The sequence below is a fragment of the Clinocottus analis genome, unplaced genomic scaffold (genome assembly GCF_023055335.1).
Source record: "Clinocottus analis isolate CAN_PGR_092001 unplaced genomic scaffold, fCliAna1.0.p SCAF_5, whole genome shotgun sequence".
Classification (NCBI taxonomy): domain Eukaryota; kingdom Metazoa; phylum Chordata; class Actinopteri; order Perciformes; family Cottidae; genus Clinocottus; species Clinocottus analis.
This window is the reverse complement of record NW_027176207.1, coordinates 8,273,463-8,299,676: the sequence shown is the minus strand read 5'-3', so window position 1 is coordinate 8,299,676 and position 26,214 is coordinate 8,273,463. Positions and strand designations below refer to the sequence as shown.

Sequence of the window (26,214 nt, the reverse complement as noted above, 5' to 3'; positions counted from 1 at the left end):
CATCTCGTCATGTTCGTGTGGAAGTTCGTTTACATCATCTGCCCAGACTCATCATGTAGGCGATGTAGCGAAGAGCTTGAAGGAATTTAATCAAACGCATTGATTGACAAATAAGTAATCATTGACATAAGTCTGATTTCAGTCAATACTTTCCAGTGAGAACATTTGTATTTATCTGCAGTTTATTAGGATATTTTAGAAAAAAATACTTTGTCTGGAAACAATACTAACATGGACCCGAACGATCCGCATCCACCTGTGCTGGCTTTACAAATGCAAAGATCCAAAGCAAAGCTTTTAGCAGATTGTCGAAGGGATGATCATGCAGCGGCCGGCCAGGTCGCCGAGTGTTTGTACGGTAATGAGAGTTATTGGCAGAGAGAAGTAACCAACACACCTGCTTTGTAGAAGCCTAGAATAATGAATCAAAGAAGAAATAATGTGCACATAAGTATGGAGGTTTCTATGTGCTGGGGGAGTAAAGTGGTAACTACACTTCAAGGATAATCAGCGTTATGCAGATAAAGAAAATCAGAAGGAAATAAAAGGAAGAGACAATATCAAAGTTACACACTAGGAAAACTATTATTTATTGGGTTTCTTGTTTAAAAAAAAAAAAAAAAAAAGCTTACACTCATTGAGTACAGCAGATAAAATCTCCAAAAGTCATTTCGAAACAGTTGTATTTGGAGTACAGAGTGTCAGATTTTTTTGTCAGATTATTCTTTACAATTCTACATTTGAATCAGGGTTGAACTGGCATTTTTTATAATTTATGTAAAAAACCTGATTAACACAAAATCACAAAATGACTGTGTGGGACATCAAAAAGAAAAGCAATAACATGACGTGACTTTCATGTTAACCTCTTTATTATTGTACACAATATACAAACTGGTCCTTTGTATCACTTAACTCACTTTCATCTACTGTCTTACGTGGATTAAAAGGTGGAGATAAATAAATAAAAGTATCTAAGTATCTCGAAAGGATATGAGGTAAGTGAGCATGGAAAGCATGTTAACGCCAATAAAACGAGCAAAAAGCAAAACCGGACAACATACAAAAAATACACTTTTTTTCAAACATGAGGTTATGGAATCCATGACCAGGTGTTCGATCATTTCATACAGTAACCCGTTTGCTCATCAGAATAATGACATTGTGAATAAAGCAGCACATTGTGCCCATACCGAATAATCAAAAAGAAACAAAAGACATTTCAGCTGGTTTACTGTATAGGGACACGTGAAAAAAAAAAAGAAAAAAGGTTGAGATAACTACAGCTAACAACACTTGTAAAGGCGTTTACAGCAAAACTACACAGGCAGAAATGAGAGTACGACGTAACAACATAGCACAGAGATGGAGTTGCAGATGTCTCGCAGATAAAAAATACAGCTTCTCCAGTTCTGCTGAGAGAGGAGGAGAGAAAATCCATGATATACCACACTGATGTTGTATTGACCGATGTTTACAAAGAAGTAGAATGTGTCTTACCTTCTTCACTGATTAGTGCACATTATCTGTGCTTGTCAGAGGATTTATGAGTATCATTGTTAAGGGAAATTAATCAAAGACTGAATGCTGACAAGTAGAATTAGTAATTGTCAAAATAAATCAGTTTTTGTCATAGAAGAGAGACAAGCCAGGCTGCTATCTTTTCATGGTCTGTAATCCAACACTGGAACATAACCAGTCTTTTTTCTGTTTCAGAAAATCAGGGAGGAGAAACTAAATAAATACTCGAGCGCCAGTAGCTTCCTGCCGTAAAGTGAGTGAGTAACAGTATTTACGACACGATGGCTCTTAACTTGGATCTTTTGGTTTTAATTGGACGTTTCAAACAGCAAATGATCGGCTTAGTTTGGAACATTGTATCAGAGTGTGCTGTATTCGTTGCCAGACAGAAAATTGCCTTCAAATCCAAAAACTTGAATAGTGATCGACCGAGGATTAGTGCACTAATTATGTTTACAAGAAAGTCCTGTTGCCTTCTCAATGAAATATTTCCCATTCTTTGCCTGAACTAGGACGCACGGTTAAATTCTGTAATCGTACTTCTGTTTTTACAAAAAAAGATGCTTTAACATTTTTAAAAAGAATTTCAGTCCAAAATGTATCATTTAGATTTCAAATCAGCGGCCAGTTTACACAAATAACACCTGCATGGAAATGTGCACCAACGGTTTTGGAGCTTTAAGACAAAAAGCACCTCAAGTGTTTTTGTAATTACTGTAATTATTATCACCGTCAGTACGGGCAGATACAGGTCAGCACTGATGGCATTAAAGAATAATAATAATATTACTTTGACTCAATAGCTATTCACTTATTAATAATTTGGCAATGGCCAGCCAGCGAGCCATTAGCTAGCAGAAAGACCGACAGGTTGGTTTAAGCTACCTTTGTCTACCCTTCTGGCAGTGAGAGTAATTACTGATCACTGTTGACTTGTGCTGTTGTATGCTGGCCGATGTACTATTAAGCTTTGCTACTTTTGTAGCCCTTTTGAGTGCAGAGGGATGGGTGTGGTGCTGTAAAATCGCCCAATCGTGTAGTGTAGCTGCTCAATGTTCCACCACCATTCATGATGTACAACCGTACTACTAAACCGGAAGAAATATAAAATGTGCGTGGCTGCATTTTGTGAATAGCATCTGCTGCAATCTTGTGCAGTAAGATAATTCTCTTATAATGGAAACAAGTGGAAAACTAATTTAGTGCTGAACACATGGTGCACAAATGTATATAACTTGTGTCAGTGATGACCACAAATGTGGGCTCAGGCACAGCAGGTGACCCCAAATGCTGAAGCAATGAAGTTAAATTAAAAATACAATTGAGAGACCAGATACCTTTAAATATTCACACTAAGTAGTAAAACTCACCCAGAATTATGATTTACGTGCCATTCTACGTTTAAGGATATTGCTTTTTCTCTTCTTTTCCCCCGCTGCTGTCCCTCTTCTCCTTCTTTTCAGATTTCTCTTTGTCATGTCTGGACTCCTGTTGCACAACCACACAAAGAAATATGAATTGAAAACAGATCAGTACGAATGGAAATAAAGCTGCAGGAAAATTTAGCATTCATTTACATCTAAATCCATTAGTCAAACAATTAAAAGACACATTTCCACTAAAGTTTCAAGGGACAATACAAGTTAAAGATCATCTGCGCAACAAACCGATGAGGACCGAGTGTGACAAGCCGAGCTGACCTTTTTGCCTCCAGAGGAAGTCCGCTCAGGTTTCACCGACTCGGCCTTCTCTTTACTGGAAGATTTAGATCTCTTGATCTTCTCTTTCTCAGCTGAAAGCGGGGAGTCACAGGAAGGACTGGTACTCTTGCTGTTTTTGGAGGAATCTGAGAAGGGAAAACGGAGTTTGTTCTTGTTCACGCTGTTCTTGCCGGGACAATTTATTTTTTAGATTTATCAATAACAAACATACTCATTCCATTCTCATCCTTTCTACGTTTGGACTCTTGGCTCGCCTCAAGCTCATTGAGAAGATGGTCCTAAAAGAGAAACAACATGACAAACAGCATTTACACAAATCCAAATCCTGACCATTAGGATTTAATTTTCTAACCGACAAATGTTAGCGCGCACATCTAAATCTTGAACGTATAACACTGGCTAACTTTAGAACAAGAGATGTGTGAAGGAGTTTAAAAAATAAAATAAAAACTTAAACTTTACATGAGATGCCCTTTCAAAAACCCTGTTCAAAAAATGTAGTGGTCTTAATATATAATATAGTGGTCTTAATATATACTGACTCTTTTCCTCTCTTTACGATCCTTTTCTTCCTTCTTCTCTTTGGATCGGCCTTGTGTGTTGTCTGAATCTTTCTTCTCCATCTCCCTCTCTCTGCTCTTGGACCGGGTAACTGAATTGTAGTTGGCGTGGTGCTGTGAAGGCAATTATGTATGAACCGAACAAGACAAATACAATATTTTAAAGTTGAGTTTTGACACCGCTATTGATCAAGCTGACAAAGCTTTAACAAAAACCAGACTCAGCCAAAATAAAGCTGTATACAGGTCTATTAAAGCATGAACTTTAACACTGGCTGCAGGTCCTCGTCTCCAAACGAATACGATTCAACAAATATCACAACATGCGAGTTCCACTGGTCCCGTTGGTTCTGCAGGATTAGTGTTAACTTCCAGTGAAGCAGGACTCAACAGTGAAGCAGATGATGAACTACTTATGCTTAAGTGGAAAACATCTGGAAATATTCTTTAAACAACATTTCAAAACAGTGGGCAACACTTTAGCACCCCTTAGTATTCATACACTTGATAAAAAATATTTAATAAATGGCTTATCACACACTATAATGTAGTTGGAAAGCGATTTATGAATGAATAAATCTCCGCTTGTATCTCCTCCTGACATGCTATGTTATTAGGAGGACTTAAAGTAAAGTGTTACCATACAGGACACATCAACATGAATTTGTCAATATTTGTAATAAATATGGTGCTCGGTCCACTTAAAGGTCCAGTGACTGAAAACAGAGCATTCAGTGACACACATGAGTTATTCAAGTCATGTTGTTCGTTTTTAGAACTGTTGTCAAAGCATCCCGCCCTCTACGACCTCATGTTTTATTGTCTTACAACACTAACACCCATCAAGAGAAAGAAGTGTTTGGTACAGATGTGCAGAGATGATGAAAACATATTCACATGCAAGGATGGAATTACTGCTTTTGTTCAGTTTGTAGGTAATTTAAGTCAGTTCGTGCAGACTTATTTATCTTGTGTAAAAACAAAACTAAAACTAAAGACACCTACAATGGTTTGACGTTTATGAAACACCTTCTGTATAATTAAATTTAGGTCTAAATTATCTGTAAAGGATGCCAAAACAATGACATTAAAGTTAAGCTACTGCATCATTTTGATCATCACCCACAGCAATCATCACCCAACTGCAGTCCTTCTCACTTGTACTGAGGCGTTTTGCCTCCAACTCATTGCTTTGGCTTTTTGCTCCAGCAAATTGGTAATGGTGACACATAAATCAATCCACTACTACTGTTCTATGATAACATGTGAGAAGATGGAGAAAATAATCTACGATTATTATTATCAGCAGCTGTACACATTTTTGGCACCGGAACAAACAAAGATCTGAGAGACGGTACGAGTAGCAGAGTCAGTTCAAACCTTGGATGTGGACTCCTTGGGTTCGTTGCTATTGTCCTGTAGGGATGAATGGAGATGACAGATGAGCTGGGAGGGGGTGGGGGTTGGAAGGAGGTTGTCAGACAGCAGTAGAGAGTTGGAGGAAGGGGAGGGGAGGGGGAGTTGGGGCTGGCCGGTCCAACAGCATACTTCTCCCTCGACCTCTGACCTTCAAGGACTAAGGCTTTGACAAAGTTATTACATAAAGGAGAGTTCATAAGCTCAACATCTGGAATGTCATTACTTAAAGTGTAAAACCCTGAGCATATATGAAATAACTGCTAGTCATATTACTACAGACATGTCTGCAATATCAGGCACAATAATATAAAAGTCCTACAACTTGTATTTATTTAATTTAAAGTGCAAGTGTTGTAAATAATGTGTATGCGTGTGCCTGTGTGTCACTTAATTCCTATGTGCGTGACTGCATTCCTACATAGGTAACTGTTGCTGTCACTTACAGTTCAGGATTAGACACAGGGAGCCTATTTCTCTGGTGGAAGGGTAAAATTAAGACCTATCACAAGCTTCCAGTGGTTTGGGCAACGCTCCAGACGATTCAGGATTCACCCACGCTTTCCCTCACTCTCTCTCTTTGTAGGGGCAGGCTTAATTCCCTCTGCATTTTTGGCTGATTAGAAACTGCAACATTCATTTTCTCCGTTGATCTCAGTTTGCCAGGAGGTAGTACGACTGTTGATGCTGATGGCTGGTAGTTGTGAGGACACCGTTGCAGCGGGCGGCAGGACTGACTGGATAGCGTCGCGTGGCGTGAAGTCGGCATGCAGCCCGTTTTAACAAACGGAGACAGAAGAAGGGCCGATGACTCAGCTGCTGCAGACGGGCGCTCCTGTCGCAGATAGGCGCTCCTATGGCAGATAGGCGCTCCTATGGCAGAGTGGTTTGCTGGACACCATGTGACTTTCTGCTGGATCCCGGCACGTTGAAGAGGGACGTAAAATACTTGACATCACTTTAAAGCAGGATATCTTCTCAGCTCGCAAAAACGGGGGGAAAAAATCTTGGACACCATTTCAAGTAGTAAAAAACTGCTCTCCGAGTAAAAATAAAATAAAAATTGCCATCGGAGAATGGGAAAGCTCTTGATTTTGGCAAGCCGTTTTACTTCAGGTTGGATATTATTCTCAAAAAGCCAAAAATCCACAAGGAATATAGAAATGCTAAAAAAAATCTCCTTCTTCCCAAGGCACACTGACTGCTTTCATTTATATGAAAATATAGATATTTCAATATAAAAATACTCAATATACACAATATTCTCTTGACTAAGTCTTTGAAGGGGTTTCTCCCAATTCTGCAAAATAAGAATGCTGAAGTCCATGGAATGCTTTCCAACTCCCATGGATTTGGTTGGGATTTCCAGATGCCATGCCTGCATGTACGACAACTCTCCTTGGTGATCTTCGGGGCTGCTGGATTGTGCAACGGCAGGGTACGCTCCAGCAGATAGAGAAGAAACTGGCACAGCCTTCCTCAAGCCATACTAACCTTAACAGACGAGGAGTGGGACGGAGAAGAGTGACTGTCGAGCTTTCGTCTTTTGTGATCTGTAAAGACAAGAGTGGAATTTGTGTTTAATTGGGCTGTACATTCAGTTGTCACAAAAGTTTTAATTCATTCACTCATGACTTGGACAACTATTCAATTGAACTATATAAAATATTAAATGTGTTGAGCATCAGGGCTTATAATCCTAATTACACCGATGTAATTAAATAACCTAAAACAAGAAAACACAATTAAGCCCAAACTTTTATAAACGGTGGATGTGACTTTGCATTAGAAATGTTTTCATACATTTTATGAGCGGTGTGGACAACAGCGCAACAGAAAGGCTCCTTACCCCTCTCAGATTCGGCTGACTCCAATCTGGGAACTGGTGACTTAAGGGACCCAGCCACAGCACTCCTGTCTCCTTTCTCCTTGCTCTTGGACTCCTTGATGGCATCGCGCTCCCTGGATGGCTCCATAGGCTCCCCGTTGCCGGCTTTGGCCTTGTCGTCTTTGCTGCTCTTTTCCTCGGCCTTCACTTTCTCCCTGTCTGCCTTGGGGGTCTTCTCCTTACCCTCGCGTGCCACCCGCTCCTCCTTCCCCGCTCTCTCGTCTCTCTGCTTCTCACGACGGGTCTCTGCCTTTGTCTCGGGAGTGCTGCCTGGTGTCTTTTCCTTTTTCTCTTTTTTCTCCTTCCCACTCTTCTCCTTGTCGTCTCGTTCCTTCACGGCTTTGGTGCTGCAAAGGGATGAATTTAGCATTTTCAAAATGTATTTTTCCCCCGCTTTTCCCCAAAATACAGTATTATACATAGAAAAACTTGAAAACTTGAAAAGCGTGAACAGTGATATTGTGTCCAACTACACCTCTAGTTGGTTTTGCCTGTAAGTCTAATCATGCACAGACATGATTGATTGCGAACAATTCGCAAATGCCGCGAGTTAAAAGTATGACGCAGAACTAGTGCTTATTTCAATGGTGGATGGTCGGAAATAGCAACTGTTTATACGGAGAAAAGTCATGGACATATGCCACGCCCCCTTTCCGCCGCAAAAAAAGCGAATTAACCAGATATAGCCAAGTGAGTAAACGCCTACAAAATAACGTTGCAAAAAAAATAAAAATAAATGCATTTGGTGTGAATGTTACATAAGCTTTTTCAAGATGACTTAGCATCATAGCAGCTCACGAGTCCCTTACCTGTTGAGAGCACCGTTCCCGTTGCTGGTGGTCACTTTGGCCGCTGCACTGTTGGCTTTGTTCACTGGCTTTGTGGTCCCCTGAGATTTATCCTTGACCCGATCTACATAAAAACAAACCAAGAACTGTATTAGCACAGACCTGTTATTATCACTGACATACATGTCAGAATTGCAGTGGGGGGGACGTGGGTTTTAGACCTAGGCTTTCAATGAGTGTCGTTTAGTCCACATCACGGGCGGACTGGGTGAAAAAAGTGTCCTGGAAGTTAGTGTCACAGACAGACACACACAATACATGTGAGGACACGGGGAGTGGGGACCGACACGCGGAGCCACTCCGACGGTTTGACGCAGAAGAACAAATAGGAGACGCTGCTGTTGAGCAATGGTGTGTGGTGCGTGGACGGACTCACTAAGCCACTTCACCCACCACCACGGACTCCCCCCGCCGAGCCACGCACAATTATGCAAGTTTCTTGCAGTTCCTTGTGCCCCACTGACCCTTTCACAGTGCATGTTAATGGTTATGCTGGGCCACTGACCAATCATACACGTCCGTGCCATCTCGCAGACCCTGCACCTCAAAGAATCCGCAGTTTGTCAAACTAAAGATCTGATTTGTTGAAGACCATGACAATCAACCACAACGTCCACTCTCAGTCTACTTTAATCTTCAATCCTTGAAGCTGCATGACAAATAATTATAATACATGTAGTGTATTTGTAAAAAACAAAATCAATTATAAAATAGTTATAATTTTGATTCTGTTTAGGCCTGCAGTGACGGCTTAAAAAGGTCCTGATGGCCCACCGCTGCAAGATTGTAGCCCCAATATTTAGGTTTATGGCACAAATGGTTATTTTTAGGACTAAAACACTATTGCAGATGGACAACAACAATAAAAATTTAAGCGACAGAATAATTTAGCCGTGGAAATGGCACTGCAGATAAAAACAAAATCTACGCAAAATACAATATTGTATCTGGCTTCTTACTTCTAAACGTAATAAAATTACACTGTACTGCATTCATTTTGCCCGTCTAAACACTCACCATCCTCGGACATCCCGTCCTCTGTCTTGCTTGTGCTGGTGGCGAGCTTGCCTGTGCTGCCGGGGCCGTTCTGTTGATTGGCAGGAGTGGCACTGCGCGCTGGCTGCTCCTTGTGGTGAAACTCATTCTCTGGGACCATGTGCACCTTCTGGCCTTTCAACCGCCCTGAATAACTGCAAGATGTATAAAGGGTTTGTACAAGGCAGAGACAAAACTTCCAAAGAACAAGTGTCACACATTGGAAAAATGTGACAGAAGCACTGAGGTTTTTGAGTACCGCGAAACATTTCCCTGCAATCACAAATTCCTACATACTATAAATAAAGACAGGCGTTGGCACTAATGGGTGGTGGTGATAAGGATCTACTTAAGTACAGACTTTCACCAAGAACAGGATTTGTCCCTGAATGTTTTCATTTATGTGCCATCAAGCAGATGAGAAAAAAAGGGCAAATACGGGAGCGTTAAAAACTCAACACTGCATAAGGAATCTGAATCTTCAGCGGAATGTCTCGATTCTAACAAAGCTCACACACATGTGTCACCATTTGCCATGCTTATGAGTCTGAACAGATATCTATGATAAAATATCTATAAATCCAACAAATTAGATAACACAAACTAATCTTATATTCAGGACTGCAGGGTTCTATTTTTGAAACCACACACATCCTACATGGTAACTATATGCTCCTCAGAGAGCTGAACAGCACACAATGCTGTGTTACCCCATTGCTAAGGCATAGAGGTCTGGCCTCTTGTCCTTCTCCTCAAGGCAGATCTTGTGGACACGACACTCCAGCGCTTGGCCCAGATTCAGAACTTTGGGGTAGCAGGGCAGGATCTTGGTGAGAACGATGAGAATATTCCGGATGTGTGTGTAATCTCCTGTCTCGAGGCAGTGAACTGAAGCCTGGGTGAGCAGAGACGAAGGACGAGATAATTACACACCCTCCACACAGCTCTGACTGACATTATCTCAACATAATTTTAAAAATGGAAACATATGATAAAGGGCAGCTCACTTTAGTCAGCATGTAGTGCCATTTGTGCACCACGTGTCTGAAGTTCTCATAATCCAGCTGATCAGCTTTGTTGCCGCCATCGAAGCCTGTGGCTCTGAAGATGGTCAAGAAGCCGGGGTAATTGACGCATTCCTATGACCACACGATAAAACAAGATATTAATTACCAGCTCATCCAAAAATCAAAATAACAAGTGATGAGAACAGGTAGAAATGGACACCTTCTCGTAGATTGCGCGGTCGCTGTGCCAACGGGTCACCGTCTCCAGCATGCAGCAGAGGAAGCGTCCATAGCGGTGAGACTCGTTTTCCGTACAGCTGGCTACAGTGTAAATGATGGCGGAGAACACCTGCAGAGTGACACAATGTAGTGTGTTAAATAAAGTGTAAAGTATATCTATAGTAAATCTGCTATCAACCGGTTGCAGATCATCCAGAATGCTGCTGCCAGAATACTGACGAGGACAAATAGACACTCATATCACCCTCATTCTCTGGTCTCTTCACTGGCTCCCCGTAGAGCATAGGATCCTACAGAGCACTACACGGTCAGACTCCTTCATATGTTGCTGAACTACTTCGCCCTTATTCAACAGCCCACAACCTCAGGTCCAACCAGTTAAATCTTCTGTCCGTCCCACACACACTCGCTTTAAGACCCTTCATCCTCATAAGTGTATACAAGTCTGAGCATGCATGTATTGAAGTGTCTTACCCTGTCATAGCACAGGAGGGTGCAGAAGTTGGGTGTCTTCTGCTGGTGGACCAGCTCGACAAAGCGTGCACAGTACACAGCGTCGATGGACGAGAAGATGCAGCGGGGGAACAGACAGAGCTGCAGAAACTTTGTTATGGTCTCGTTCTTTGTGGATTCTGTCGGTAAGCATTTAGAGTCGTATAAGTAACAAACACAAAGAAAATTAAAATTTAGACATTAGATTTACTTAAATAATTGATGCTGTGAAGTGTGAAATAACTTAATCAGCTTTGTCCTGATTTCCCCTTTTACTACATTAACGGTCCTATTGTGTCTCGACTGAAACTCAATGTTTATGCATTTTGCAAGCAAAGAGAAAGTGACCTAGCCAGATTTCTTATGTATATACACTGCTAAAAACAGGGATCATCTGTTATATTTATATTTGTGACAAAAAGAGTATAACTCATAAATACTTTTGTCCCCAAAGAGAAAATAATGAACTGATTAAAATGTGTCAAGTCAATGGCCCCACAGTCTTTTATGCAAGAGGGGAATAATGTAACCATGTTCCCCCCAAAAAACCTTTTGAATCTTAATGTGTTTTTTTTGTCAGAGAAGCTAAATAACATTACAAATAATATATTTTGTAAAGACTTTCGACAACCCAAAAGCATGAAAGACAACTAGAAAATAGAGACAAGTCCTCTCGGACTTCTGACTAACAAATCAAGCTTTTTTTGGCAGGTGACCCTAAACTTTTGAGCGGTATTGTAACCGTCTGGTTGGGTCTGTAAATGCACTTCAAAGATCAACCACTCTCAAATAGATGTACTGTGGAAGACTGTATACAAGTGAGATGCAGCATTAGTGTCACTGGCATGACAATGAGAATACTTACTGGCCAACAACCAGTTGTCTTTCTCCAGTTTGAGGCGGTGTAGAACCCTTTGGACATGCTCTAGCTGTTTCTTCTCCTCCTCTTGCAGTTTTTCTTGCAGGGCAGTGCAGCGCTCCTTCTCCTTCTTTTTCTTATTCAAGGGCTATATTGGAAGGAAATAATGTTCACACCATTTTATTCGTGTCCCTGACTGAGAATTAAACGTCAAATCTGATTGGTCAAGTCTTGCTGATCGACAATTACTCTAATCCACAATATGTAATTGAATCAGCATATTGTGAAATGTAAAAATAAGGACTGGCGTATAATTTTAGGCCGTTTAGCAAGAGCTGTGGATCAACTACTCACTATCTCTGGATTCTCCTCGATGGCTTTAATCTGGACCTTGAGCTTGTTGACCTCGCGCTCGTAGGCAGAATGTGGAACAGCCAGGTCATACATGGTGAGGGACCAGAAGGTAGCGTAGAACTGGGGGCGGAGGTCGTCCCATACCCTGGCTGGATGGAGTGACACCACTGCCTCATGCACTGGTGTCATCACGAGTTCACAGGCTGCCACATACTTGTGTACCTTCTGTTGCTGCCGGTTGCCTTTCTCTGCCTTCTTCAACTCATCGTACTTAGACTATGTAGAGAGCATAAAATAACAGCTACATTTTATCCAAATCCACCAAAATTATAAAAACGATAATACATACATGCAAATAGCGCAAAAAGGTGATATAAAAATGGGAAAATGCAGTTAAAGTAGAAATTGTTTTTTGTTTTTTTTTTACAATTTACAAATACTGTTTTTAATAGAATAATGTTTTGAATGGGGTTTTGATTCTTTAAATATTCTACAATAGCTTTAAGGTAGTTGAGAGGAAGTCAGTTAACATTTCAAGTGTCAAAAGTAAAAACTTCAACAAAGTCAAAGAACATAAACATAGTGAAAACAAATACCTGATTAATGGCATTATTTTAGATCAAGATCTCTCTCAGTAACAGAAAATGTGACATGATGCACACTGTGGTCCACTCACCAAAATCTGATGGGCGTACATTGGCCGAGACAGAAAGAAGGCAGCATCATGCGGAGTGTGAAACTGGTTACAAAGGATGTCAATGGAGGGAACCCGCTTGATGTAGTCCTCAGTGCTAAGGTTGGAGGCCAGAAAACCACCAAACTGCACCAAGGTGTCGTGACACTGCAGAAATTATTATATGAAAAAGATTTTTTTTTAGGATTTTTAAAAGTTCGATATTCCAGACACATTGTATTGTTTTACTTTACTGTTGAAAAAGAGATTAAATAAACGTATTGAGAGGGGGTGCATACCTGGTCATACAGGTGGCCAACAAGTTTGAGATGTTTCTCTCCACTCTCTAAGAAAACAACACCATTTCGTTGTTGGGCCATGAGTAAACACAGAGGCAAGGCCAACTCGTGGTCCAGCAGTACGTCCTTCAGACGCTGTGACGACTTCTTGGTGTTCCTGATCTGGCCGAAGTAGCCGCCCTGTTGACAAAGGACATCCACAATGACATGAACTCAGGTGCAGCACTGGTCAAGATAGTCATAGGGAGATTGCATCAGCAACCAATAAGTGTATTTGAGTCTATTTACCTCAGCTTTGAGTTGCTCCCCTCCGGTCATGGCCTCTAACTGCTCTGAGGTCATCTCATCTGTGATCTCAATGCCAGCCATTTTCTGCACCACCTCTTTTAGGATCAACAGATCAAAACTGCCGGGAGAGAAGGAAAAAATAGAACACTGGGCATTTCCTGACACATTAAACAATGCACAAGAAGTGAAGCAATAGTCCAGAATGGGGTGTTAAAAAAAACACCTGCATTCTTATATAAAACAATGCAGAATGTGGCAGGATCTCGTCAATTATTTAAATTATTCTATTTTACAAATGTTTGTATGCCCTACTGTCATCTGCAATATTTAAGGCCATGCGAATAATGTGACTAATTGTCAATGGCTTTATTCTATTACAGTATTAAAACTAATTTAGCAGAATACTTTGGAGTCACTCTCTTGACTATGAGCCACTGCGTTACAGTAGGTTATCATAAGGCCTCAGTGGTGCTTGGGCTCAGCTAATCCTGCAAACCAGTCATCCTGCTATTTTTCATTTGGAGCTACTCACCTCTTCCCTGCTTTTAGCTGATTGGTGACATATTGAAGAAGGCCAGCCAACTCAATTGGGTATTTTCTGAACACGGCTCCACACAGGCTTGCCAGGCCTTGGTTGACAAGACGAACAAGTGTAGGTCAGATTCTCATTAAAACATCAAACAGTTTCTCTCCTATTGCATGCAAATTAATTCCTGCTTTGCAACCATGCAACTATGAAGCCACATACTCTGAAGCCACGAGGAGATGGTAGTGTCGTCATGCTTCATCTTCTCCTTCTCGGGATTGGCCAGAGCCTCAATGATGCAATCTATAGACAGAGTTAACTGGAATAACATAGAAACCGAAAGAAGCCCCTTAACACTCATACCCTCCCTGCTTCCGATGACACACTCAAACACAAAATGTTGTTCACTGACTGAATAGTGAAGGATACAGGCCAAGACATCATAGTTGAGGGATGTGAGGTATTTCAAGGAGTCCACCACTGGAACGATAAGGTTGTCGTACCATTGGATCTGAGAGAGCATCTGATATACAACAGGACAGAGTAGGGGATAAGATATCACCAACTTAACAGGATATGAATTTTACTTGATCTGGTACAACCACTTTATTGCCACTGTGGCTAAACAAATCTGTTAAAGCCTATGTGCAGGTCAACCCACTTTGGTTCTGAGCACAAACACATTGTGTATAATAGGCAACCTTTTCTTCAGCCCAATTGTACAACTATAATGGCAGATTGTGGGCTGGGTTTGGGTGGCCCAACGGCCCAAAATGACATTCCCCATAGACTTGAATTGGCAAAAAGAGGTCTGTGAATCAAGGGATTAGTTGTTGTTGAGGTAAATCAACTTCCTAGTATGAACATTAAAATAGAGCTTATTCCAATTAGTCTGACCTAAAAGCTGTAACATTCACTGATAAGAGTTTTCCCTTCTGCATAATGAAATGCCGAAACCGAGCAGATGGAAGAAAGGGTTAAAGGAAACGCTAATGCGCTTGCGCTTAGGGCCCATTGATGAGGAAACAGTAAACTTTATAGCCAGAAGTCAATTTTTTTGGGGCTATATGTAGCACTGAGCAACTGGATGAACTGGTCAGATGGGTTCAGGTATTAAATAATCCTGACTAGGCCTGTGAAATGATTAAAAATTTGAATCAAATTAATCACAGGTTTCTGTGGATTAATCATGATTAATCACATATTACCGATATTCTCTGTATATTTTTGTAAAAACAAAGATTTATAAAAAAAAACGGATATATACATTGTCATTTATAAATTGGGGTTGCTGTAAACAATGCAACTATAGGCCGTAAGGTAAACCCCGTTATCGTTTCATCCCGCTCCACAGTCGTCCATCTACGCGATCTTTACCTCATAAAAAATAACGAGTCGTCCTAAGCTACCAAATAAAAGTTTGGCGCTGAAATTTCCCTTGCCGACCGACGCATGCTTTGCGTTGTGATGGTACTTAAGGCTCTTAAGGCTGATTGTGCTACGGTGAAACGACAACGTCTTCCCGCCTGGTGTACATCTGACATCTACGTCTGACTGCATTAGAGCGGAAATAGTTGAATAGGTAAATTGGAAGCTCATTCTGCGCATGCGTTAAAAAAAAATAATTAATTAATCCTGTAATTTAATCATAACGCGTTATTTTTCACACCTCTAATCCTGACAGTGCATTAATAATCCACAAGCGAGGGGACTGACCACAACTACAAAAAAAAAGCAGTGTTTGAAATTACTGACTGGATAGGTTGCAGAGAAAAAGCCGACCACTGAATATGGTACATCCTATTACCATGTGCAAAGTTTCTTTACATTAAACAAGGTTAATTTGCACATTCTTGTCAATCTTCTTTGTGTCTCAACTATTTTTAGTTCTGTGTATTCCGAAAGTGTATGGTTGTTTTTTTTAGGAATATTTCCTTCATTGACATTTTGAGAGATTTTTTTATTTATTTTTGTTATTCATCAGACTGAAAGATCGCTTGTGTAGCGAACTCGCAAATCACATGCAATGCATGTAAGCACCGTCAGTCAATATAGCACGCACTGGGAAATTTATTTCTTCAATGAAGTACATTTACCATTAACACCAATTGGACATCCGCATAAAAAGTGGCAAATTTTCCCTTTCAGAGTAAGTGTGTATGTATATGTCACAGCACAGTACTTTGTTCAAGTTGAAAACATTTCAACATTATTATACTAAGCATACGGCAGAATTAGTTAATTTTCATGTGAAAATACTTTAAAAACATGACCTCAGTATTGTGTACTAAGGAATTGTTTTGTCAGTGCAGCAAGAACACAATGTACATTTTGAGTCAAGTGGCATTTGCTTTGATTTACGAAAGCAGATTACTAGATGTAAGCAATTTCCAAAGTGGACGCTACATTGGGAGAGCCAGACAAAATATAATTGGTGTACGGAGATAGCAAGAAGCTCATGCTGTAAAATTATATTATTTTTACTTATTTAATGAGATATTGTCTCTAGTGAAATCTGGAATTAACGTGTCTTTGTTGTTTGTTAAGATTGTTCAAAATAACGTGGAATTTAAAAAAGAAATTACAGAAAAATACACTTACATAATCAAAGAGGATAGTGGGGTTGCTATGGCTCAGCTTGCCAATCTGCCTTCCAGATTGTTTCACATTCTCTTTGGTCAACCGCCTAGGGAAAGGAAAAATAACACAAGGTGGGAAACAGCAAATTAAAAATACAACATGACGCAAAGTGTGCTGAAAACAAACACTGAACTTGTCACTGTCCATTCAATACAGCTTTACTTGATATGGGAAAACGACACAGGTCTGTGTTTTTATCAAATATTGTAAGATTTGAAACTTTATATACATACTACCATTCGTCTTACCAAAGGTTAGGTAATTGGTCTTTAAAAGTAATTCATGAACATAGGAAAACATAACATTAGCAGTCAAACAGTGTTGGACATTTTATCAAGATGCTCAAAATGACTGAGCAGGGTAAATCAGCAATTATGTGGAAGCTTCTGTGCAGCGGAAGGATCACAAAAGGATGGCCTTCATGGTAGTGAGTTTCTGCTGATAATGTGGTATGTTCACAGTTGAATTTCTTGTCTGAACGGTTTAGTATCTTAAGTGTTCCTGCCTCTGAGGCTACTTACCAAAGATGATGGTAAGGTTATGTGTGATGCAGAGAGAATACAGAGCAGTACATTTCCAAAGCAAAAGACTGTGAAATGTGTAATAAATGTACTTTGCAAATTAAAAACTGCAGAGACCAAGCTTAAATGAATGGAAAGGGCTCTCCATTAATTCAACGTTGACTTTTTATCTCCCAAGTAAAGCAGTCATCAGCACAAACGTCTACAAAAGTGAACAGAACTGAATTAGCTGGAGATATGAATAGCTACACCTTCGAATCATCCATCATACACAAAGGGAAGCACATAGACTATAAGGACGCATGTACTGATCTGGTGTTTTCATTGGAGACACAACAAAAGTCAACAAAAGCTAAAGACAGATGGTTCAACAGTAGGGGTACACTTGGTTCTGCAAAAATGACTTACTTCATAATGTATTTGGCCCTTTCTACAGTTTGAGCTTTGACTTTGACCAACAGTGGATGGCTTGTGTACGTCTCATTCTTCCACTGTCCATATAATCGGTACCTGAGGGAACACAATTAAACAGTAGGTTTAGCTATACAGCATTCAGTAACATGGGCAGGATGCATAGACACTTAGCATTTGTAAAACCCACACTTTGTCACAGGAACCTTCAAGGAAACAGACAACATAAATCAAACAAGTGTTGCAGAGCTTCCAATTCAAAACAGTCCTTGAATAGTAAAGTGGCCAACTCCTGCCCAGCCTTATGTTAAACTGAGGTTATGTGTGTGACTAAGAGGCATGAAAAGAGCCATTCAACAGATTATTTACTCTTCCGAATTTAAAGTAAGTAATTCGGCGCCTGTCATATTTTGAGCAAGCACCGTTGAAAAAGCCTTAAGATGCATTAACATATTCACACTAAAGAGCAACCCACTGTACAAGACACGTATACATCAGAGCATACATTAACACCCCTACTTGTCCAGTTTAACTTCATATCAAAGCCTTTCTTTGACTGTGTTGACACAGGCAGTGGAATTATCTACAAGTGCTACTATGTTCTGTATAACTTTTAATATTAGCTGCGACAAACTGGCAACTAAAGTAAAACAAAACCTCTCGGAGTGTGGAGTGTCACTGCATATCAGCAGTGTACCAAGGGTTAAAACAAAAACTCTAAAAATAAAATTCTGGCAATGTTCAGGGCAGACGAAACGCAAGTATGCATGATTAGACGAGCTCAGTGTGATTGTGCTTGCTACTCCAACATCTTATTTTAACAGAGCCACATTTAGTGTTTGTGTGCATCTCACCTGTGCTGGTAGGGAAAGAGTTTAAAGAGACCCCACAGTTCCTCGGACATGCAAGCATTGCACTCCATCAGAGATAGAGAAGGGAGTAGCACCTGGTCTGCTATGCTCAGGAAACAACTCAAAAGTGTTTCCTGCAATGAACAAACAACAATAATAAGGTCCTCACAGTAAAATGTTCTACAGAAATATAAACTAGAAGATTTATTGAAGCAAAAACGTTTGACTCATTTCAATATTAATTTACAGCGATCTCCTTTGTCAAAATGACAGTTATTAGTTTTATGCCTACCATTTTGTCTTTGACATCAGATCTGCCATCACTTAGGTACTGAGAAACAAAGGACACCAAATATAAGTCAAAAAAGATGTAGGCTGTAGTGCAGCTGTAGTAATGTAGTGGTGACAGTTCTGTACCTCTTTCATGAAGGCCTTGCCCAGACGCACAATCTTGGCAAAAAGAATAGCGTCGTGGGAAAGATGAGGGCCCAGGTAGCAGATCATGCTGAATGTGTCCCTGCGTAGATCCTCGAAGCTCTCTGCAGGGCGAGGGGCACGCTTGTTCCTCAGTGGATGAATTACACATCCTCTTGCACCTTTTGGGAGGCCAGCCCTGTGAGGAACAGACTTGTGTCAGAGCCTGCATTTCCTTTTTTGGGCTTAGTTATGCATTTAATATTTTTATTGAACTTGTATTAATTCAATATTGCCATAGTCCGTTTCAGCTGTTGAGTTAATTGTGCATGCATTTGGGTCTGACTACACACAGTGAGCAGTAAGTGGAACATGGGAAAAAGCTCTGCACCTTCTGTAAAGAGGATCCACAGTCAGATGCACAAGCTGGCAGAGTGCCAGTGCAATGGCCTTGTGAGAAGACGCATAGAAGGACGGCATCTGGTCCATAATACTCTGGGCGTGGTGCCAGTCTCCAATCCTAAGTAGCGCTTCCAACAAACCAAGCTTCTGGTTGTCAGGTGGCTGTGGGCAGAGAAAAGAGCAGAAAATGATTGTCTGTGTACTATCAAATATGAAAATGTTCACTCAATGCAGCAGTTTGCAAAGCTTCTGTCACCATCCAAAGTAGGGATTGGCAATCGATGAAATTGTCTTAATCGTTATGGAAAATTAACGATCGATTTTTGATAAATCATCAACAAAGGGGGCGCGGCTTGAGCCCCATTACCCCCAGTTACCAGCACATAGCCTCACTAGCTAACCTAAACTGACCCAGTCATGTTCCTGTAAAGCAGTTTTCATTTCCGCGATTGACCATGGGACATTGTTGTGGAAATACCACAAATGTCAGAACATCAAACGCCCCGTGTCTGGGTTTATAATCTTATCCGTAGCCTCACACAGCACCGACTCCTCCAGGAACTGCGTCTGGATCACTGCCGCTTCCAGCGCTGCCATTCATCATTGAAATGAACACTAGTTCTGCTTTATACGTGTTGAGGGAGTCCCACAAACGTGGGAACATCAAGAAGGTCCGGGTTCATAATATTATCCGTAGTCGCACACAGCTACGACTCCAGGACGAGTGTCTGAATGAAGCCTCTTCCAGCGCTCATTCAGGTGGACCGGCAACCAGTTGAATTCTGCTACGAAAGGACGACGGCGACAACGGACGGGGTTTCTCCACGCTGATTAGCTTTGGCAACTCAGCGTCCGGCGAATTTTTTGCCAAAGTTGAAACATTTCAACTCTGGCGAAAAGGCAAAAAATTCAATATAGGCAACGCTTCTTCGCGTCGCCCTGCGAAAAATTTGCTTTTTCGCAACCATTCGCATCGACTTTACATGTAATCTACTCACACAAATATTTCGCAACGCTTTTGATGTAAACACACCATCACACTATGCAGCAGAACATGCATTAGTTTTATCAATGAAAAATATTGTCACCGACGAAATTCTTAACGATCAATTAATCGATCGTCAATTAATTTTGCCCACCCCTAATCCAAAAGTGATGGATTTTAAAAACATTCCTATGTGTATGTCTTTGTCATGTTTTGAAGGCTGACAACATGACATATTATGCAAAAACAAATGCATAATGTCATATATTTTCAAGTTAATTACTGTACTACCCATTTTTTAACCTCCCAAAACTTAAATTGTTCAGACAAATATGTTAAAGTAATAAAAGCTAAGTTTTTAAGTTTGTCTACAGGTTAACTTAAGTTTAAGGGAAGCAAAACAGGCTTTAAAAAGTTTTCTTCAAGTCCTGCTGAAACTCCTTTTGGTCATATGTCACTCACAATCCTCTGGCTCTCAACATCCATCCAGACAGACAGCGTGCGCTTTGATACCTTATCATTCTTTTCTTCCTCCTTTTCTTTCTCCTTGTCTTTGTCTTCACTTTTCTCTGAGGGCAAGACAACCATGACCAGTTTGCGGGCAATCTGCTTGGCCTCTGAGATGTCTCGTTTGTGTTCCTCTATGATGATGACATCTACTGGCATGAGCTGGAATTACAGAAGCAATGAGAGGGTTGAGTTTTCAGTCGAGGAACAAATTGTTCTACTGTGGTTTTATATTTGATGTAAGTGAAATAACAACAAATTACATATTTTACACAAATGGTCTGATATTACAATGAAGTGAATAGATTTGTCATCCTAAAGGCATCGCTGGTTAAGGTTTGCAATCTCAAATTGATTGGTAGTTGGACTCTGTTGAACCTTTTACTTACATGTACGTAGATATCTTCCAGCTCAATCAGGTTATGGTGAAGTAGAGCAGCAGCAATGTGGTAAAGTGACTTGGGCGTTTCCTCGTTGGGCTCCTGAATAAAGACACAATAAAATAAATAATTATCAAAAACTAGACGGCCTCTTGCAATTGAGCTACATCAGACACAATGCCAAATCGGTTCAAAGTGGGGAGGCCTCTTATAATTTTAGATTGTTTGGACAGAGCATATCTTGCCATTTCATATGTGGCAATGGTCTTCGTCAAAGGCCCATACGAACGCTAGAAAATGATTAGGAGGCATTTTTAAATATACAAATAATCACCATATGCTATTAAACAAATGCTCACTTTTAGTAGGTACATTTGATTCCCCATGTTTTTAATTCTCACCTGGTAGAATTTGAACTTAAAACCAAGGATGTGGCAAAGTGTGAGTGGCTCACACATGTAGCACTTGATGAGAGACAGGAAGAACTCATCTTGGTCAGATCGACTCTCATACACCTCCAAGATTATGTCCAGAACCCGATTAGGGTCCAAGTTGAAACATCCTGCAGGCAAAATAAATTGGTAGGACTTAGCAGGCCTCAGGAAACAGTATTCATATAAAACATGGATAGAGATGACTATAAAGATTGAAAAGCGTGTCTTCAATTCATGATAACAAGCTACTCTGTCAACTCCAGCTCTGAGTATGGTGAGAGTACTTGTATTCCTTGGCGTCAAGAAACGCATAGGTATTAAATGGGAACAGACTTTCTGTGATATACAGAAACTAGGCCTTTCAAAGCCCTGTGTAAATAGCAGAGAGTCAATGCTGAATCTAACAAGTAACCTATCGGGGTTAGAGAAGATAACTTTAGGTGCGACAGGGATACAATCTGTTGTATATTTTAAGACTCATTTAATTCATTATTTTAGTCAATTTACAAAAAACATGGCGAGGACATTGAACAAGACTGTAGCTAAAGACATAGTAGCATCACATCCAATGCAGTCAACCAGAAAAAGACTTTTAGGTACCTATGAGGGACTTGATGCTCTCCAGGACAACGTGACTGGTGATGTTGCCCGAGAGGTCTTGGCCAAGCTCGGTGATTAGTTTGGCGTAGCCCTCATTCTCTTCCCTTAGCAAGTTAAACTTCTGTTGCTTGTAACTGAGAAGAAATACACAATTACAAAAAATAAAATAATATTTTCTATTATGCACAGTATATCTACATTTCTACTAAAATGAGCACTTTACTTACAATAGTTTTGTCTTGATTTTTACAATCTTCTGATTGAACTGATGAGCTTGTTTTATAAGACCAAGAGATTCAAGGGTTTCTGGATCTAGCCTCTCTTTCAAGATTGCTTCTGGAACAAAAAACTGAAATAAAACAAATTGAACAAGTTAATTAACTTTTAGCCTAATGTATTACAAACCTGGGTATCAAAATCATTGATTCATCTGTGACATCAATGGGGGTGTAAACCTGATCCAAAGCTCTAAAATTATTCTACACCAATACACATTCAGGACAATTGAACAACAAAGTGAAATGCTAGGTAATACAAATAGCTTTCTTCATACAGCCTTTGTATAATATTGCAAGTGCAAGAATGTTTGTTATATAACAATACTTTATGCTACTACAAAAATAGTATTCTCACCAAACATGATCCCACCAGTTGTGTGTAATGGTCACGCTTGATTTTTTCTTCCAGTGCAGCAGTCTCTAAATCTGTGAAAAATACAATTTAAAAAATACTTTATGCCGAAGCGAAGTTTGCTTAAGGCTAAAAACTCTTACTATATTTGACTTTTAATGCAGCACTTTAGAAACAACCACTCAATGTTTAACATTAAAAAAAACAATTTACCAAGTGTACTGAATACATCTGCTAAAATTGATGGCATATCATCTCGAAGTTCCTGAGAGAAAAAAAGAAGATAACTGAAATTTTACAAACATCTGGTAGAAATTCTGAATCCATGTGACAGAAAACCAAGTATTGCAATTTCTGCATACATGATAGGAAAACGTAATAAGTGATAAACAATACATAAAAGCTATGTTTCTTTAAATGTGCACCTCTATGCATTTATTGTTTTAACTCAAACAAAAAAGCACTTTTACCATCATGTCTCCAAGAACGGTGACGACAAGATCCAACTTCAGGTTCCCCTGTACAACTTGCCAGCAGAGCTCATATAAGGCTGCCTGTATATCTGGAGGAGTAAACAGAAAAGACACAGTTAAACATTGACAGGAAAAGACTCTTTGATTGTAAATGGGAAAGGGACGGGCGACGACACAGACTTGGCTTATTTGTGTTAGCAAGTCTAACCAAAAATCATAGATGGCATTGAGGCACTATTGATTATCAGGCAGGCAGTAGGAATCAGATATCCATTGCAAGGGCTAGGATCACTCACAGATGAATGGATGACTAGCACTAACGCTATGTAAAACAACTTGATGATTTATTCAAAACATTTAAAAATTTGCATTCTCACTTAAGTTAACCGTTTTGCAACAGTAAAACAATAAAAACATGCTAATATTCAGCAACTAATTACACAGATGCAAACACACTGGTGTAACCTTGACTGAAAGCGGTCTTAAAAAAACAAAACCCTAACCCTAAAACAGGAAACAGGTCTTTTGGCGGCATGCATCACTGTAATTAATACTTATGAAACTGAGTGGGATAATGTCGTAAGGAGATTTACATGCATTTAGTTATTGTGATAATTGCTTTATTGTTGCCTCTGGCCCAATCAAAAACAGCAGGTTGTGGATGAGTATAAACGTTACTCTGTTTAATGAATACATGTACTAATTAACGTAATACAATGATCAAAAAATATAACTGGCAGATGAATATATAATGTACGGCTTGCTGATAGTCATATCACTACATCCATACAAACATAATTTTGTCACTGCTATCTCAAACGTTTCAGCTGTAAACTGACAACGAAAGGATTCTTTCAATTTGTCTGATATGTTTCCCACAGTGGTCTACTTTTAGTGCCTAAATTTAAAACTTTTTTTTTCTCTTGTGGGTGATTGGTTTTAACTACTGTAATTCCCATAATAGATGTGTATCTGTGTGTACAACAGGGACGCTTAAATACATCAAAGTACAAACTAAAAACAGAAAAGCAACAGTCATTCAACTTACCTCTAATCTCACTTCCATGATTAGTTTTCTCTGTGAGTTCTTTGCAGAGTTGTACACTATGAAATAAAACAATTCTAAGTTAGAGTACTCAAACATGTCAATTTAAACCCTTTTTAACATTGCTCCAACATTGCTTTATACAGCTTATTAAATTCACGACAAATTGGTCATAAGATCAATATTCTTGTAACAGCAAGGCTATTTAGTTGTCAGCTCAACTAGTCTCAAAGAACTAGCTATTACAAAGGCAGACTGAAAAGATACTTTGTGCCGCCTCAATGTCTTATATTAAAAAGAACAATTCAATGCAATGGTCAGTCAGAGACGCTCAACAGCGCTAAACTCATATTCGTGTGAGGTCGATAGGTCCTGTTTATGTCTTCAAGCAAGAAGGTGCACCACTGAATTTAACAACTTGGCCTCCCTAATTCTGGTTAAGCTGGTTGTTTCACTAGCACACCTTATGGATATACCAGACACATACAAATCTAAATGACACAATAATGTTCGGCGACTTGTGGAGAAAAGCCTTAATTCATACTAAACATAGTTATTTAAAAAAAGAAAAGTTTGAATATTAGTACATGGGATTGCCTTTTCACTTGCTGCCCGCTGTCGTGATGTTACACAGGACGGCATCCTGACAGGAAGACTGTAAGGCTTGTTGACATTAGAACATTAGATAACTGTTTATATTTTGACTCGGTTTCGCATTCGAACGTTTTTCATGTTGCCAATCTGTTGTAATTAACATAAACTAGTTTTTGCGAAAAAAAAGTAGTTTGCACACAACTATAATAGAGTAGTTTGAGTTGGTACATCTCACGACAGGCCATAATTAGATGTGCAAGGCCTAGTAACTTACTGTGGATGAGCCTATTGTGTCTCCGCTAGGACGTGCTGCTCTTTAAAAGCAAAGTCTACATCTTCACGACCTGTTTTTTTTAATTTATTTTTTTACAAAAGAGTAATGGGTTAGGCCCAGCTCTCGAGTGGTGCACCTGCCTAATGTTGGGTTCACATTAGAGGATTGGACGTTGACGCTCGCTGTCCAGTCGTCGGTTAGCACCGGGCGCTAAAGTGTGTATCTAAATGAAACGTTAGCTTTGCCTCAGTCAACGGCCGTTAGCTAACTGAAGGGTTACACACACACACACACACACACACACACACACACATCTATGTTAGCTTAGTTATAGCACGAGCTGTGATGCTCTGACTGCGCTCTCCTAGTCCGATAGGTTTTTATTTTTCAGAAAAGAACGTTTGAAGAACAACTCATGAAATCTCAACTATGTGTCCATGGTGCCATACCTGTACATTACAAAGTCCAGGAAGGCAGTCAACATCAACCTTACGTTACAACTATAGTTAGCTAACTTGCTATAACGCTAACCTATGTGAAGACGAGTCGTTTCCCTCCACTTAAATATCGGTAACGTTACCATTAGCGACACTAAATACTGACTGCTCGCTTGGTGTCTGTTGGAAGATAACGTTGGCAAACTAGCTAACTAGCTCTATTTTGGCATTCAATTCACTTCAATAAAGAAGACGTGTCTTTATAGATGCAGCAACATTGACGCTAACTAGCTTAAGTCCCCCCGTGTTTACAAACTGAGGACCAGGTTACCGCTAGCTTGGTGGGAGAGTAAGCTAGCAGCGTGCAGGTGACATTAACTCGTCACATTTAGCGGTTAGCTAGGTAACGGCTGCATTTCATTACACGAGTTGAACCCATTTTTATTAACCGTCTTATTCCAACTGTGTGCATATGCATTTTTTTGTCCGAATAGAGGAATTCATGTAAGCAGGCCACTTGAAATTATTTTTTGCGTGCTAACGTTAACGCTCAGGTTAGCAAGAGCGAACACATTTAAAAGATTTGGCCTTAAATTGCAACGCTAGCTACGTTTTTCCATTAGTTAGCTTACATCAGCCGTTAACTGATAAACCAGGAGCAGATCTACTCACAACTCGTGTTTTCCTGATTTTTCCCAGTTTTTGATCCATTCACCAGGGAGGATAAGTGTCGCCATCTTCCATACACACAGCCCGGATGTCTAAATCGTCATGGCACACACAGGGTCAAATGTGGTGGTTAGCTTCGCTGCTAGCTCGCTGTTGCATGGTGGGACATTGAGGGCTTTCTCCGAGGGCTTTGTTAATACGGAACTTTGTGTTCTGTCGG

At 40.0% G+C, this 26,214-nt stretch overlaps 1 protein-coding gene across 8 annotated transcripts; it reads right to left on the bottom strand.

Moving 5' to 3' along the window:
• Positions 1-604: 604 nt before the first annotated feature.
• On the bottom strand, positions 605-26,176 carry thoc2 (THO complex 2). Of its 8 annotated transcripts, none has more exons than XM_068599705.1 (39): positions 25,998-26,176; positions 24,024-24,079; positions 22,973-23,064; positions 22,716-22,767; positions 22,506-22,576; positions 22,100-22,221; positions 21,873-22,006; positions 21,240-21,400; positions 20,848-20,940; positions 20,465-20,620; positions 18,956-19,128; positions 18,568-18,763; positions 18,443-18,481; positions 18,154-18,284; positions 17,297-17,398; positions 16,329-16,413; positions 14,157-14,250; positions 13,950-14,030; positions 13,734-13,830; positions 13,202-13,319; positions 12,914-13,093; positions 12,618-12,782; positions 11,942-12,217; positions 11,594-11,735; positions 10,711-10,868; positions 10,217-10,345; positions 9,997-10,128; positions 9,700-9,884; positions 8,972-9,144; positions 7,916-8,018; positions 7,068-7,453; positions 6,713-6,771; positions 5,183-5,218; positions 3,785-3,916; positions 3,454-3,520; positions 3,222-3,367; positions 2,933-3,009; positions 1,501-1,550; positions 605-1,415 (listed from the first exon to the last, which is right to left on the bottom strand). In XM_068599705.1, the coding sequence occupies exons 1-38, from the start codon at positions 26,060-26,062 to the stop codon at positions 1,523-1,525; spliced, it is 4,692 nt and encodes a 1,563-aa protein (XP_068455806.1). In that variant the 5' UTR covers positions 26,063-26,176; the 3' UTR covers positions 605-1,415; positions 1,501-1,522. The 8 variants fall into 8 exon arrangements, 5 of the variants coding, with proteins under 5 accessions (XP_068455806.1, XP_068455805.1, XP_068455809.1 ...); XM_068599704.1 differs by having other exon boundaries at positions 605-1,412; XM_068599708.1 differs by lacking the exon at positions 25,998-26,176 and adding an exon at positions 24,608-24,637 and having other exon boundaries at positions 605-1,412.
• Between the last annotated feature and the right edge of the window lie 38 nt (positions 26,177-26,214).

What these genes read in the sequence shown, in the direction of transcription:
- thoc2 (XM_068599705.1), bottom strand. Translation starts at nt 26,062, where the DNA reads ATGGCGACACTTATCCTCCCTGGTGAATGGATCAAAAACTGGGAAAAA. An exon ending in AAAATCAAGACAAAACTATT is followed by an intron (nt 22,007 to 22,099) that starts GTAAGTAAAGTG and finishes ATTTCTTCTCAG; the next exon opens with TTACAAGCAACAGAAGTTTA. An exon ending in GGGAACGGTGCTCTCAACAG is followed by an intron (nt 7,454 to 7,915) that starts GTAAGGGACTCG and finishes ATCCCTTTGCAG; the next exon opens with CACCAAAGCCGTGAAGGAAC.